Below are 12,749 nucleotides of genomic sequence, written 5' to 3'. Positions count from 1 at the left end.
GCAGTGAAAAGGTTTGAGAACCCTTCAAATTGACAGTTTGCATGCAGACTCTGCTTTAGTGGGTGAGCACACATCAGCACAAACAGGCCATTTTATGCCAGCTGGCCCTAAGCATCAAGGAAAGTTTCCAGGCATATTTCCTTTAGAAGTCTAGACACAGACTGACTCAGAACTGGTCACTGGAGCTGCTCTTTATGGTTATTTTTCTCCACAGCCTGTCTCAGCATTGGTGACAAAGGCCAAGAAGCTTACCATGTTATACTTCAATGGCATTTCATCTAATTTTTGACCACAAATATTCTGGAGTAATTCTGGTAAGAACAGAGGACAACCAGTAGAAGTGGGAGCGCTATCCAATATGGCAGAACTGTAAACCTACTGCAATTCAAGTCTCTCAACACCTGCAGTTTTCAGAGCACCACAAACTGCACCAGGAGCTGCTAGTTTTAAAACCTGTACCTAAAAGCGTAGATGGTGTAAAGTAGCTTTTATGTGGAATGCTTACAATATGCAAATAGCACCTAAACCATTAGCTTTTTCAAGACTTCAAGCAAGCTGTTTGCTACCTGCTCTTTCCTTATTTTGATGTCACGTGTCTCTTGCTCCTATATATACTGACCTGACACAGTCTAAATGTCACTAACTACTTAAGCAATAAACAATTCTATACTCAAAAGGCATGGGCCTAGTGAAACAAAGTTGACTTATTTTTACAAAACAAGTTACCACTTTGAGAGACCCACACTAAATTGACAAACTTTGCCCAAATTCAAAGAAGCTCATCCTATTGCTCACTATTATCAAAACAACTTCTGGATTATAGTACCTCAGGTAAACATACACCATATTCCCTTCCTAAGCAATGGAGAGAATTTGAACAGTTTGCCACAAATATTTCAAAATCATCCCAGTCATGCATGCTTTTTTGACATTTGAGACATCCACACCAATCCTCATAAAACAAAGGGGTTTAAGAGGAAATTTCCTAAAGAGAACCTTTCAGATTTGCACAAGATTTGTGCAGGTGTAGATACAAATAGTATTAATGTCCACTTATAATACCAGATTCATAATAATTTTAATGCAAAAAGGTAATGACTTGCTGAAACAAGAGTAAATATGATATTGAGAACTGTGTTGGTATCAAAGCTGGTTAAGCATGTAGGTTAAACATGGAACAAAGTATTTTTATTCCATCAATATTCACCATCCTCAGGTACAGAAGTTAAACAGTCTACCAACAGACTTTCAATGTGAACAGCAGCCTGAGATGATGAAAACCAGTGCTGACACAATCACTGAGAACATACAGTGCACACAAGGCAGACTGTGACAGAGCATATTGCTCTGCATTATGAAAGAACAGTGCAACCCAAAGCTGTGAGCATCAACTGCACTTTTACAAAGTCAAATTCCCATTCAAGGTGCGCACACATCTTACACATACCAGGATTCCAAAAAACCAAAGCTTGAGCAGCTCTTGCCTTAACAACTTCTTGTAACCTGTATCTTGAATAGTTAGAATCCTCCATGACGTTCATGAATTTTTCATTTTGCTCACTTCTATTACACATGCACAAGCTTCTTACCTTAACATTATTCATAGAAGACCTGCATGTAATCAGTAAAAGCTTTTTAAACTGTTTTAATATTAAGATTTCTATCACACCCAAATACATTTAGACTTAATGAAGGCTACTCCTGTATCTGATTTTTACCAAAAAGGTCTTGAAAGAAAAAAAAAGTTAAAAGAACACAAAAGTGCTGTTTGTTATTTGTGTTTTACAGAAGGCAGCTTTGATTTTAAATAACACTTCACAACCCCTTCTAATGATGTTGAACTATTTTTTTACAAAAATTCAATTTCAAGAAGATTGCAAGCACCTCAAGCCCAAGGGATGAAAGCTACAGAAAGGCAAAAGCAACCATTAACGTGGAAGAAAACTGAATATTAAGCCTGACAGGGAAGGTAAGCACACACATAGGAGAGCTTCAGACTCTTTTAGTACATCAGGCCTTTTATTGTATGGAAGTTAATACAGAAAGACAACTTTGTGATAACCAAGTAAAACACTCAATTCCATAAACTTCTTTTCTCTGCCTGTAAATTGCTATGATCTGCTGAGGCTCTTTAAACAAAAAATTCAACTAGGATGGCTAGCATACATCCTTGCCCTTCTCCCTTTAACGGAATTTAAAAGTTGTTCCTGTTCTAGCTTTTCCTCACAGGACAGATGCTCCAGTAGCCGTATCCTTTTCATGACTCTTCACTGCACTCTCTTCAGTATATCCCTGTCTCTCCAGTACTCCAGGTGTGACTTCACCACTGCTGCACAGAAGGGAAGGATCACCGCCCTTGACCTTCTAGCAGTGTTTTACCTCAGGCAGTTCACATCCTCTGTGCAGTATACTACAAAGAGAAGTGTTACAACAAACATTCCCATCTTCTAAAAGGAACACACCACTTTGCCTCCACTCTTCAATATTCAGTAACAAACTCCAAAATTACATCTGCACTTAATGCAAGTTGGCTCTACTTTCATCCCCCTCAAATGTATATTACAAAGTTCTCATCAAGATAAAGCACTAATAAAACTTTGATGCAGACAATCAGATTTAGTATTGCATAGCTTATAAGACTTATCTTGAAGTGACTTCCTTTCTTTCCTCCACCATTTCTTTTCTCCAAAATACAAGAGATGATATTTATTCCTTTTTTTCTACTGCCCTAACCCTGAGAAATTAATGATTTTCCTCATGGTCATTCCACAGGGCTAAGGATACCATGTTAAAATATTTTGCAGTATGTCACAATCTAGTCTCATCTTACTACCGTTTCACTGGAATTGTATTTCAGAATATTTCTTTATAATTTTTAGAATAACGTTGACTGGAGTACAAACAGTCATTCTGCAAAAGATTAAGATTGATTTGTTTGGCTGTAACATTGTTTTGTTGTCAGATTCTGTGACCTACACAGGGTGATATCTTTCACTTTTCTTTTTAAACAATCCAAAACCTGTCTTTGACAGTTAGCACATTTGGCACCATCTACAGAATGACCCACTCAACTGCTGAAAATAAAGCAACTTGATTTCTTCAGAAAGAATTATGAAAACAACTGCATAATGTTATATTTAAAATAGCACATCTGTAGTTACACTCAGTTCTCAACAATCAAAAACTAAAGACATTTACAAGCTTCTGTGCTATAAGGAGAGTTTTATTACTCAACTGTTGGCAGATGCAGCAATGGCAACAAAGGTCTTTGTATTTATTCAGCTGCAAGGCTTTGAGGTGAGCAGGGTTGCTACTTCTGAGGCTATTCAAGAACGCTTAGTACATCAACATTTGCATGGCAAAAGCGAGCAAAAACAATTCTTTTCCATTGCTTGGCCTTGCCAATTTTAATGCTGAAGATTGTTACTCCCTTATTATTTCAATTGGGGTGACTTACTGAGAACTTAAGATTCTTCCTTTCTATGCAACCTGCCGTCCGATGGACTCCATGTAGTTAAAAATCTCATCCCATCAAAATAAAGAAAAACAGATTTCTGTGAAGCAAAATTGATGAAGGCACTTTCTACTGTTTTATGCTCTTACAACCAAGCTGTTCAATACTAATACAACATTAAAAGCTTTAACATCAATACTTCTCTGCCTCATCCTGCTATAACACCCTTTGAACAGCCCAACGAAATATTATTAAAGCTTCTTTCCACACCACCTGCATCTTTGGTCAAGTCACAAATTAGTCAAAGGGCAGGACTAATGCCAGAGGAACAGTGACACCAGCCAACCAAATGGCACACACAGAGCAACTGAGCAAGCAGCCAAGCATTAGATGCATCCCAGCCAGCCAGCTCCTGCCTCTTCACTGCTGAGAAAGCCAAAAGCAGCGAGCTGCTTTTCGAACCACACCTCTGACTGTCTCTTGGCAACTGCTGCTATGCCAAAAAGAAAAAAAAACAGCTTCAAGGACAGCATGTAGCCTGTGGGCCATGTGTTGCATAGACCTGCTCTGCAGTCACTTAATATTATTTAGAGAAGCAGAAAACAGGGGAAAAGTGCTTTGATAAGATGGAAAACAAAGCTGTTAATACAGTATATGACAGCATATGCAGATTCAGGGAAGAAGAGACACACCAAACAAAGCAGTCTTATGGAAAAACACAAACCAATGAGGACAGAAAACTTAGTCAACAGGAAACTAAGTAACAACAGAAGATGATGGGGGGCAATGAAAGGTTGGCCAACAGCAAAGACCTTTGAATTAGGAGGGGTGGAAGGATGAGACATAGAGGTATTTTTCAGCAAGGAAGAAAAAGGAAGAATTATAGCCACTTCAAAGATCCTGCCTCTTCTGAACTGTACCAAGTACTTTTACTCTTTTCCCCACTGCAATTGCCATTAACTACATCTTCACCACTTTGAATCTGATAGATTGGTTATTGTGTCAAGGATATACCTTGACACAATAACCAACACATTAAAGTATTGCCATTAACTACATCTTCACCACTAATCTAAGCCCAAAGATATTTTCAAGATGTCGTAAAATATTCTTCCACAGATATAAATGAAATCTGAAAGTCAGAAAAAGCCATTCTACAGAAATGTTGACAACTAGTCATCTACATTATTTATGGTCAAAGCAGCACATCCACTTCCAACTCATCATGATATGATCCACTTTCCTTCCTTTTGCTGCTTACTTAACACTGACTCTTAGAGATCAGGCATTGCACATAAAAATGTGGTAATTGCAAACTTTGATAGGGCTTTGCTTGATGCAGTCTGATTCCATTACATATGCATTATGAAAACCCAAACATATACAACCACACACTCTTCTCAACAAACCTCTGTTTAATGTGCTGCACATGACAAACACATTCTGGAGATTAGGCAGGAATAGTCAAGACAACTCATCAATTGAATACCTGATGACTATGTTGAGAGTTATGTAGTGACTAAAACAAGGACAGCAGAAAGATTATTTCATAACAGAAACGAGCAATACCCTAAAGAGACTGACTTTTTTACTATCTTTGCTAAAGTGAGGCCAGTTAAGCAACTTGAACAAAGTATTGTACTGGTGATCACCAATTCCATTCTTCGCCTTATATATGTACAGATTAATTTCAAAACTCAGGTATTTTGTTTGCCAGCACTGTTGTGGCATTGTTTGCTTAACTTGCCATCCTTTAACATCATGTGCATCTATAACGTGCACAGAAAGCACTGCACAGAGTTTGATGCAACAATTATAACAGCATCCACAAGTGCACTGCCAATTAAGATTCTACACAAGGATGCAAACAGCATGCAGAAATAAAGCACAGAACCGTATGATGAACATTTAGCCAAATATCAAATGGAAGTTCAACACACAGGGATGTGCCACACATCTTGTGTTCTGAATAAGTCCCACTGAAAAAAAATTACACAACAATATTATGAGAAATACAATTCTAAATACAACCTCAAGGCAGCACTGGCAACATAAACTTACCATTACCTAACATCTTGCTGCATCTTACTACCGTTTTTCTATCAGTGTTGTTTATGTGCATGTTTGTGAAACCTCTCAGTTTTAAAAAAAAAACAAGCTGAGAAGCTTGTCTCATAGTGCATCACTGATGCATCTATTTGTGAACTACACAGATTCACCAGAGATGACAAAGTAACTCAGATGGAACCGATGTTTCTGCAAAAGCAAAACTGAGAGTTAATGAAATACTGTACAGAAGACATCTGATGCTTCATTGATGGCAGAATTTTTACTATCTTTAGTTTGAGAACCTGGAGAGAAATAGGAACATGGATTTGTTTTCTCCACCCTACTCTGTCCCACCTTTACATTATGAAAACTTGCTTTCAGTTTCTGTGTATTGTGTTTGTACCATTCCAGTTCCCATTCTGTGAGTGTCCCACCAAGGACTCCTCTCTGCTTCAGTCCCTTTGCTCAATCTTTCCTGGTTTCTTCTTTACTTATCTTCAGCTCAGCTTCTCTAAGCCCACAGCATAAGTTTCTTTTCCCTTACCAACCCCTCTGCTCCAATTAACACAGATACAGCTCTCTTTCATTAAATATAGATCCAATTCCATGCTGCTTCAGTCTGGAAAGAGGGAAATGAAGCTCATCAGCATCCCTGCTCTGAGTTCAGCCAAGGCCTAGATTAGGCCAGAGCTGCAATTGCAAAAATGTACCCAAGACAGAACATGCCAGTGCAGATTACATCTTTGGGAAATTATTTAACATCTAGGAAGTCTCCAGCGGGTCCATATAAACCAGTTCTGCAAAGGTTTAACCAAGTGACAAAACCTGTGCAAATTTTCAGAGAAAGCAAGGAAGAGGTATATCCTTGACACAATAACCAATCTATCAGATTCAAAGTCTCCATTTCAAACCATAAAGGACTAGTATTATTTAAAGTCGAACTCATTAACATTTCTCCCTTGCCTTGTTCTCCAAAGGGCTGAATGACACAGAAAATCTCATTTCAAGTGGCTAAACTTCGTCAGTATGGACTTAACCTAGAAGTTAACACACAATCCAAACAGACAGCATTACCAGCTTTACCTACATAAACAAGAACTTAAATTACAGGATTCAAAGGAAAAAAAATCAATACAGGAATGCATTTCAAACTGTAGTTTGATGCTTGTAAGCACATTCTCAACACTAATAAAACCATTCTTCTGAAGTAATTTTCCTTATCCTTTTCCTTATCAATGGGCAAGAGGCACATTTATTTCTTCTCAAAGAGAAATAATAATGCCTTGACTGTAATCTCAGGCATTAGTAAAGTATTTAAAAATCCTATGAGCATTCATGTTAGATGCATGCCTTATTATCTGTCTTTGTCGAAGAAATAGCTATAATTAAAAATTGGTGTTTAGAAAGACTGGTGTTTCTATAGAATACAGTTTAAGGATACAAAACTATAATGACTCTGTGTTAAAATGATAGGACCTCAGTTATACAAAAATCTTTAACTGCCAGCTTCAACAGTACACTTTGGGATCAGAGGTTAAATTTTTTTTCTTTTTAAATCATGCACAACTATCAAGAAAACATTTCCATACTTCTGCAATTCTGTCCAATAAAAAAAAAAAATCCAGCCTTCTTGAAAACATGCAGCAAAAAAAAACCCAAACAACCAAACAAAAGAAATAAAAGGAACACACCTAATTAATTCCCACCTTTTGCTGAGTTATTTTTCAATCCATAATACAGCCACAACTGAGATCAAAGTAACCTCACAAGGAGAATTTCCTCGATATAAAAGAAGAGAGTTGTTGTCAGGACTCAGTGTGAACTGTATGATTTGTGCTCTCTCTCTCTCATTTACCATAAGTTGCTTTGTTTAGTACAGGACAGACCATCTTCTTTCAGGGACAGACTGTGTTTTTTTAAATATATAACACTTTGAGGGAGTTCTTATAGTACTTCATGTGTTAATTCAGTAGATACTTTTTTAGGTTTTAAATACAACAGACTTCTGTTGCAAATTTTGCATAATACTACCTACACAATAAATTCCACCTTATGGGAGTTCCTATGCTAACCTCTACAGAACACTATAAATACAAGGAAACATTTCAGAAGATTTAAATACCAATTCAACATACCACCACCAGAGTCTGAGTTGACAAATTCTGAATTTTTTGCCTAGTAATTCCAGGTTGGACAGTTCATATTTTCCTTCAGCAACTTTTGATCTTTGAAAAGTTACAAAATTTGATTTTTCTATATTTAGCAAAAGGCAATCAAAAGCTATGAGCACAAAAAGAAATCTAGAAAGTCACAATCAAAAAAGAAACCTAACACAGTCTATGTATGCAGCAAAGCTAAGGTACACACAAGAGCTCAGGTAAGGGCAAATAACAGATTAATTTTAAAGCAATGATACTGTTTCATTTCCATTTGCAAGATTAAAGTGAGTATATACTCTGTATATCATACACTGTAACACATTTTTGTCCTGCCTCTTTAGCAGTTTTCCCTCTTTGGTGTAACACCAGCCGGAACTAATGAAACATTATACAAATCACTGCAATTACCTGAATCATGGGATACTTCGTTTCAGCAGGACTTCCAAATCCATTAACACCAATAAAGCTGGTGCTAAAGTATGAATCCGATAGATTAGCATCAGCTAACCCACCACCATCCATTCCGGGAACTAAAAGGAAAAGAGAAAAACAAAAACACTTCAGAAAAAGTTTCCTTAACCATGGGTTTATTCACTAGGATCTATTTTATGTTTGTTTGGGTTTGGGGTTTTTTTTTGTTTTTTTGTTTTTTTTTTTTTGGCAGGGGATAAAATATGATACTACTGTCTTCTCAGCAAAACAACCAAAAACATAATAGTGCATACCATAAAAAAAGGAAGTTAATCAAAGAAGTTACTAAATGAGAGCATTTGTAGTATGAAGTTACAGCACAAATGCAGAAAGAAGCAATGAGGAGTGCAAACTTTAGAAGTAAGAATAACAAAGACTATAATGATCACAAAGAAAATAAATCAATTAAAAAACCTGAAAGGTTATTTTATAAAGACCCATATTCTTGCATGGCCTTCTTGGAAATGTATGTGTTAAGTAGAGTGTTGAACTGGATGCACTGGCTCTTTTAAAGGGTAACATGTAGAAAATAAACACTTAAAAATATCTCAAACCCTTTCACAAAAGGCACAAACACTTTAAATGCTTCCTTAAGAGCTAAAGACAATTTTCATCATCTCTTTCTTTGTAAAGTGGTAACAATTTCCTGAAATGTCACCAAAAAAGTCTTTTAGATTGAAAGCAAGTGTGAAGGATGCAAGAAGAAATTCATCCCACCTAGAAACAAGGGCTTCAACATACGAGACTTTAGCCACAAATAAACTAATTCAATACAAGAAAACCACAAAGAACAACAAGAAGCTGTCATAATTAACACAAAACTCTCAAGCAGGTATTACTTTGACAGGAAAAACAAAAGCATTTACAATGGTATGCAAGCTGCAGTTCAAATGAACCTTCTGTAAAAGCACCCACAGTAAATTATAAAAACACTAATCAGTATGGCCAGGCCACTGCAAGCCAACAGGCATGAGTAATGGGTAGCTTCAAGGTAGGAAGGCACACATCCAACTCAGAGGAACATCCTGTACCAAACTATCCAACTTGAACTTCTGGGAGGACTCGCAGCCAGGTGGTGACACCCGGAAACAACTTCCTGATCCTAATCCTCAAAGGAAATAAAATGCAACTTAGTGGCACAGATAAAGGAATGCATATTATAAACCCTCAATTTCCATCAGAACAAGAATTTTCCTTCCAAAACAGACCGCATAACCTGGTGAGCCATTTCCTTGTGTTAGGCACAGGAAACGGCAAAAGAAGTGCAGTCATATGTAACCACAGGAAAGGCTGGAAGAGGAGGATGACGAGTAGCATGCACACCACAGACAGAAGGAAACACTGCTCAGCTGCACTCCCCTGAGACTGGAGCTGCATGAATCAGCCCACTGGGGGTAACACCAACACCAGTCCAAATGGAGAACTGTATGTGAGACACCAAATAAATGGAATCTCTCACTGGCAATAAACATCAGTTTTGCAATGGAAAAAGATTCTTGAACTTTTGCTGCCAAATCTAGAATATTATTTGTATATTCTGTAGGTTTGAAGAAAACACCAAAGAAACTTCAAAGATGCTAAACATTAATGAATTGCTACTTCTCTTTACAAAAACTTTAAAAGTTAGCTAAGAGAACAGGAAAATAAAACTCCTTACACTATCCATGCTCTAGCTACTCCATAATTTTAAGTAAGTAGTCACATAGAAACTTCAGAAGTCCTCTTGCAGCAGCCCTAAAAAGACAAAACTTTGTGGATTTGTCTTTTAAATGCCTTCATTTGGGAAAGTCACATTCAGAAGTCTAGGAAAAGTATTTTATAGTTCAACTCCTGTACTATGGAAAACAGTAATATCTGCAGTAATGCCAATTACTGTCTCATCCTTCCCGCCACAGTTAGTCTCTAACTTACACTGTGAAGATTAGCATCTTACACAGGCTTTTCTGGCATCATGAAAAATACTAGGACTCATTTCTCATACAAGAAAACAAAAAAGACAACAAATCTGTGTCTAATTGTAAACAGTTTCAGTTCACTCTGCCCATAAATTATTCAAGGTTTTAATTGTGGTTTTTATTTATTCTAAAAATACATTTCCAATATAGCGTTCTCTGCCTATAACTCAGCCATTATCAGACTCCTGCAGTTCTCATGCTACACCTTGACTGACCAGGAAAAACTGATTTATTTCCAGGAACAACTGTCATTTCAAGGTACACTATAAAATTTTCAGCAAAATATCTGCTACTTCATCTTATGCTCTTGGCAGAAAATAGTGTCTATCCAATTTTTAACAAACTAGCAAGATACTCCCTCAGATGACACTATCAGCTTTCCAAATCCTTCAGGCTCTGTTGAAGAATTAAGAAAAAGACTACTCTGCCTGCTTCTCCCACTGCTCCTCACTATGCTGGAGTCATCATGAGAATCCAGTTACCTCCACTTCTCCCTTGAACAAATACAGTTAATGCCCAAAATCCTTCAAACTGGGAAGGAGCAAATGAAAACTTACAAGTTTTTCCATACTGAGAAACCCCAGACCTAGCCTGCAGTAACTCCAGACAGGTGGTACAGCCTGTCAGTCACCCAATATTGACACAAAGCACTTGAACCTGTGACAGTAACCTTGCCAGGGCACAGACAAAGCACCAGGTGCTTTGCTCCTGCTCTGGCTGGAACACCCTCGATGCCAGGCAGGTCAAGCTGCAGGCAGGAGCAGGCTTTGGGCAGCAGCCCCAGAGCTGAGCAGGGCTGAGGATGCTGCTGGGATCTTTGACACTGCAGCCTTTCTACTGCTGTTATTTGCTATGCAAGCCTATCCAAGACACTTCAGGCTGCTCAAAGCTACAATTCAGGCTATTGGCACAGTGATATCTAACTGGGCACTTCAAACAGCAGAAGCTACTCAACATTTTCTTTTACCTAGCTGCAGGAAGACCATCTCTGTACTGAAGTGCTATGGTTTGGCCACACCAATCAGCCTCCTTGTGCCACTCCAACAATTATTGTACCCCACTGCTGACCCACCTCCACAGCGCTCAGTTCCACTGGTCCACAGCAATTTCAAAATGGCTTTCAAAGCCAAGGATTTTTATTGTCCTCTTCCAAACAGTCTAGAAACATACTGCTAGCAGAGGGACCAAGAGCACAAGAAAGCATATTCCACAAAAACAATCAAAAGAAAACCATCAACAGTACACTCATTGGAGCAGAGGACAGTTTTCTTGGCCATAGCTCAGGTTTAGAACAGAATGCTCTAAAAGTGCAAGTGTAACTATTGCCTTCAAAAGAAAATTCATTATTAGCTTCTTTAAACTGACTTTCCTGTAGTAATTAGCCAGAAAATTAAGCCTGCAGAAAAAATGAAAAAAGTAATTCTTGCATTACTTACAGAGTGAAAAAAAGAAGCGTTCAATACAAACTCCACTTGTGTTCAAAGGGACATTCAGCTTTCACACTGCTGATAGCCCAGCAAATATCTAAACAGCCAAAGCATTTTTACTGTATTTGCCACCCGGCCTTCTCTATGAGAAGTAGACAACTTTCTCCTCTTTCTGCCAAACATGTAGCAAATCAGAAATTCTCACTTGCCTCTTGAAGACAACAGTAGTTTAGAAAAATTACTTATCATAAGCAACCCATAAAAGGCCAGCAGAAGTGGGCACACTTTACCATACAAGAAGTGTGGTATTAAAAAAAGTGGAAGCCTTTAAGCTGGAAAAGAATACCTTCATCCTCATAGAGTTTTTATTCTTATGTGTTTATTAATTCACATCAGTCCCTGGATTTGATTTATTCATCCAAATCTTTCCTATAGAACAATTGCAAGCTAACACTTTAAAACATTTCATACACCATCCTATTAAAATGCCAATGAAGTTCTCCTGATGTCTGTCTTTTCCCTTTTAAGACATTGATTACAACTTTAGGTAAGTTTAGGCAATTTCAGGAAAATCCTGAATTAACTATTTTTTGTTAAAGGAAGAAGCCTTTCTGTTGTGCAGCAGCACTATTCATGCATTGAAGCTGGACATATTTTCAACAGATCCTACTTGGAGAGAAGAAACAACTTCCTTGTAAAAGCAGAAAGGATGACCAGGCAGGTCTGAGTAAAGACGGATGTGAGAGTGAACAACAAAGAATCCAGAGTGGAAAAAAATGCTAACACATTATGTAAGCACCTGTGTGAAAATAGATGGAATTTCTAAATTCCACCAATATTCAAGGCAGAAGGTACATCCTGGCAATTCCGTAAAGAAATTTAACAGAACGTCTTGAGAAATTAAGACAAAGTTTTCTACTTTTTATACACATATTATCTAATACATTTCTTGCTTGGTGAGTAACACTGCAGCTTAATGTGACAACTGCAATTAAAAATAAATATCTTCTTATATAATTCCTCTCCCACAGAATTTTAGCAGAAAGTAGGCTTCCCGCCAGATGCAGACACCAAAGAGAAAAGAAAAAAAAGAAAAGATAGTTACTTTTGCCTTACTCATGAAAATGACATTTTTCAGAAACAAAGTATCTCATCACAGCTTAAGTACTGCCATGAACTCAGTACATGTGCTTCAACTGAAGGGGTTGGCTTCAGTGAATTCTAGTTTAATGCT

At 37.6% G+C, this 12,749-nt stretch overlaps 1 protein-coding gene across 12 annotated transcripts in view; it reads right to left on the bottom strand.

Moving 5' to 3' along the window:
* The window catches only part of PAN3 (poly(A) specific ribonuclease subunit PAN3), a 79,222-nt gene that overhangs the window by 57,906 nt on the left and 8,567 nt on the right, over positions 1-12,749 (bottom strand). For 11 of the 12 annotated variants that reach the window (XR_010742926.1, XM_066313120.1, XM_066313119.1 and 8 more), the window contains exon 2: positions 8,071-8,192. Coding sequence is in view for 10 of the 12 variants with exons in the window: in XM_066313120.1 (XP_066169217.1) it covers positions 8,071-8,192 (122 nt within the window). In the remaining 2 variants the exon portion in view is untranslated. Of the gene's footprint in view, positions 1-7,209; positions 7,317-8,070; positions 8,193-12,749 lie in introns of those variants that run through there. The other variant, XM_066313130.1, reaches the window with a different exon arrangement.

The sequence above is a fragment of the Sylvia atricapilla genome, chromosome 2 (genome assembly GCF_009819655.1).
Source record: "Sylvia atricapilla isolate bSylAtr1 chromosome 2, bSylAtr1.pri, whole genome shotgun sequence".
Taxonomy (NCBI): domain Eukaryota; kingdom Metazoa; phylum Chordata; class Aves; order Passeriformes; family Sylviidae; genus Sylvia; species Sylvia atricapilla.
Note: the sequence above shows the minus strand (reverse complement) of the source record. Positions and strands in the feature narration are given on the sequence as shown.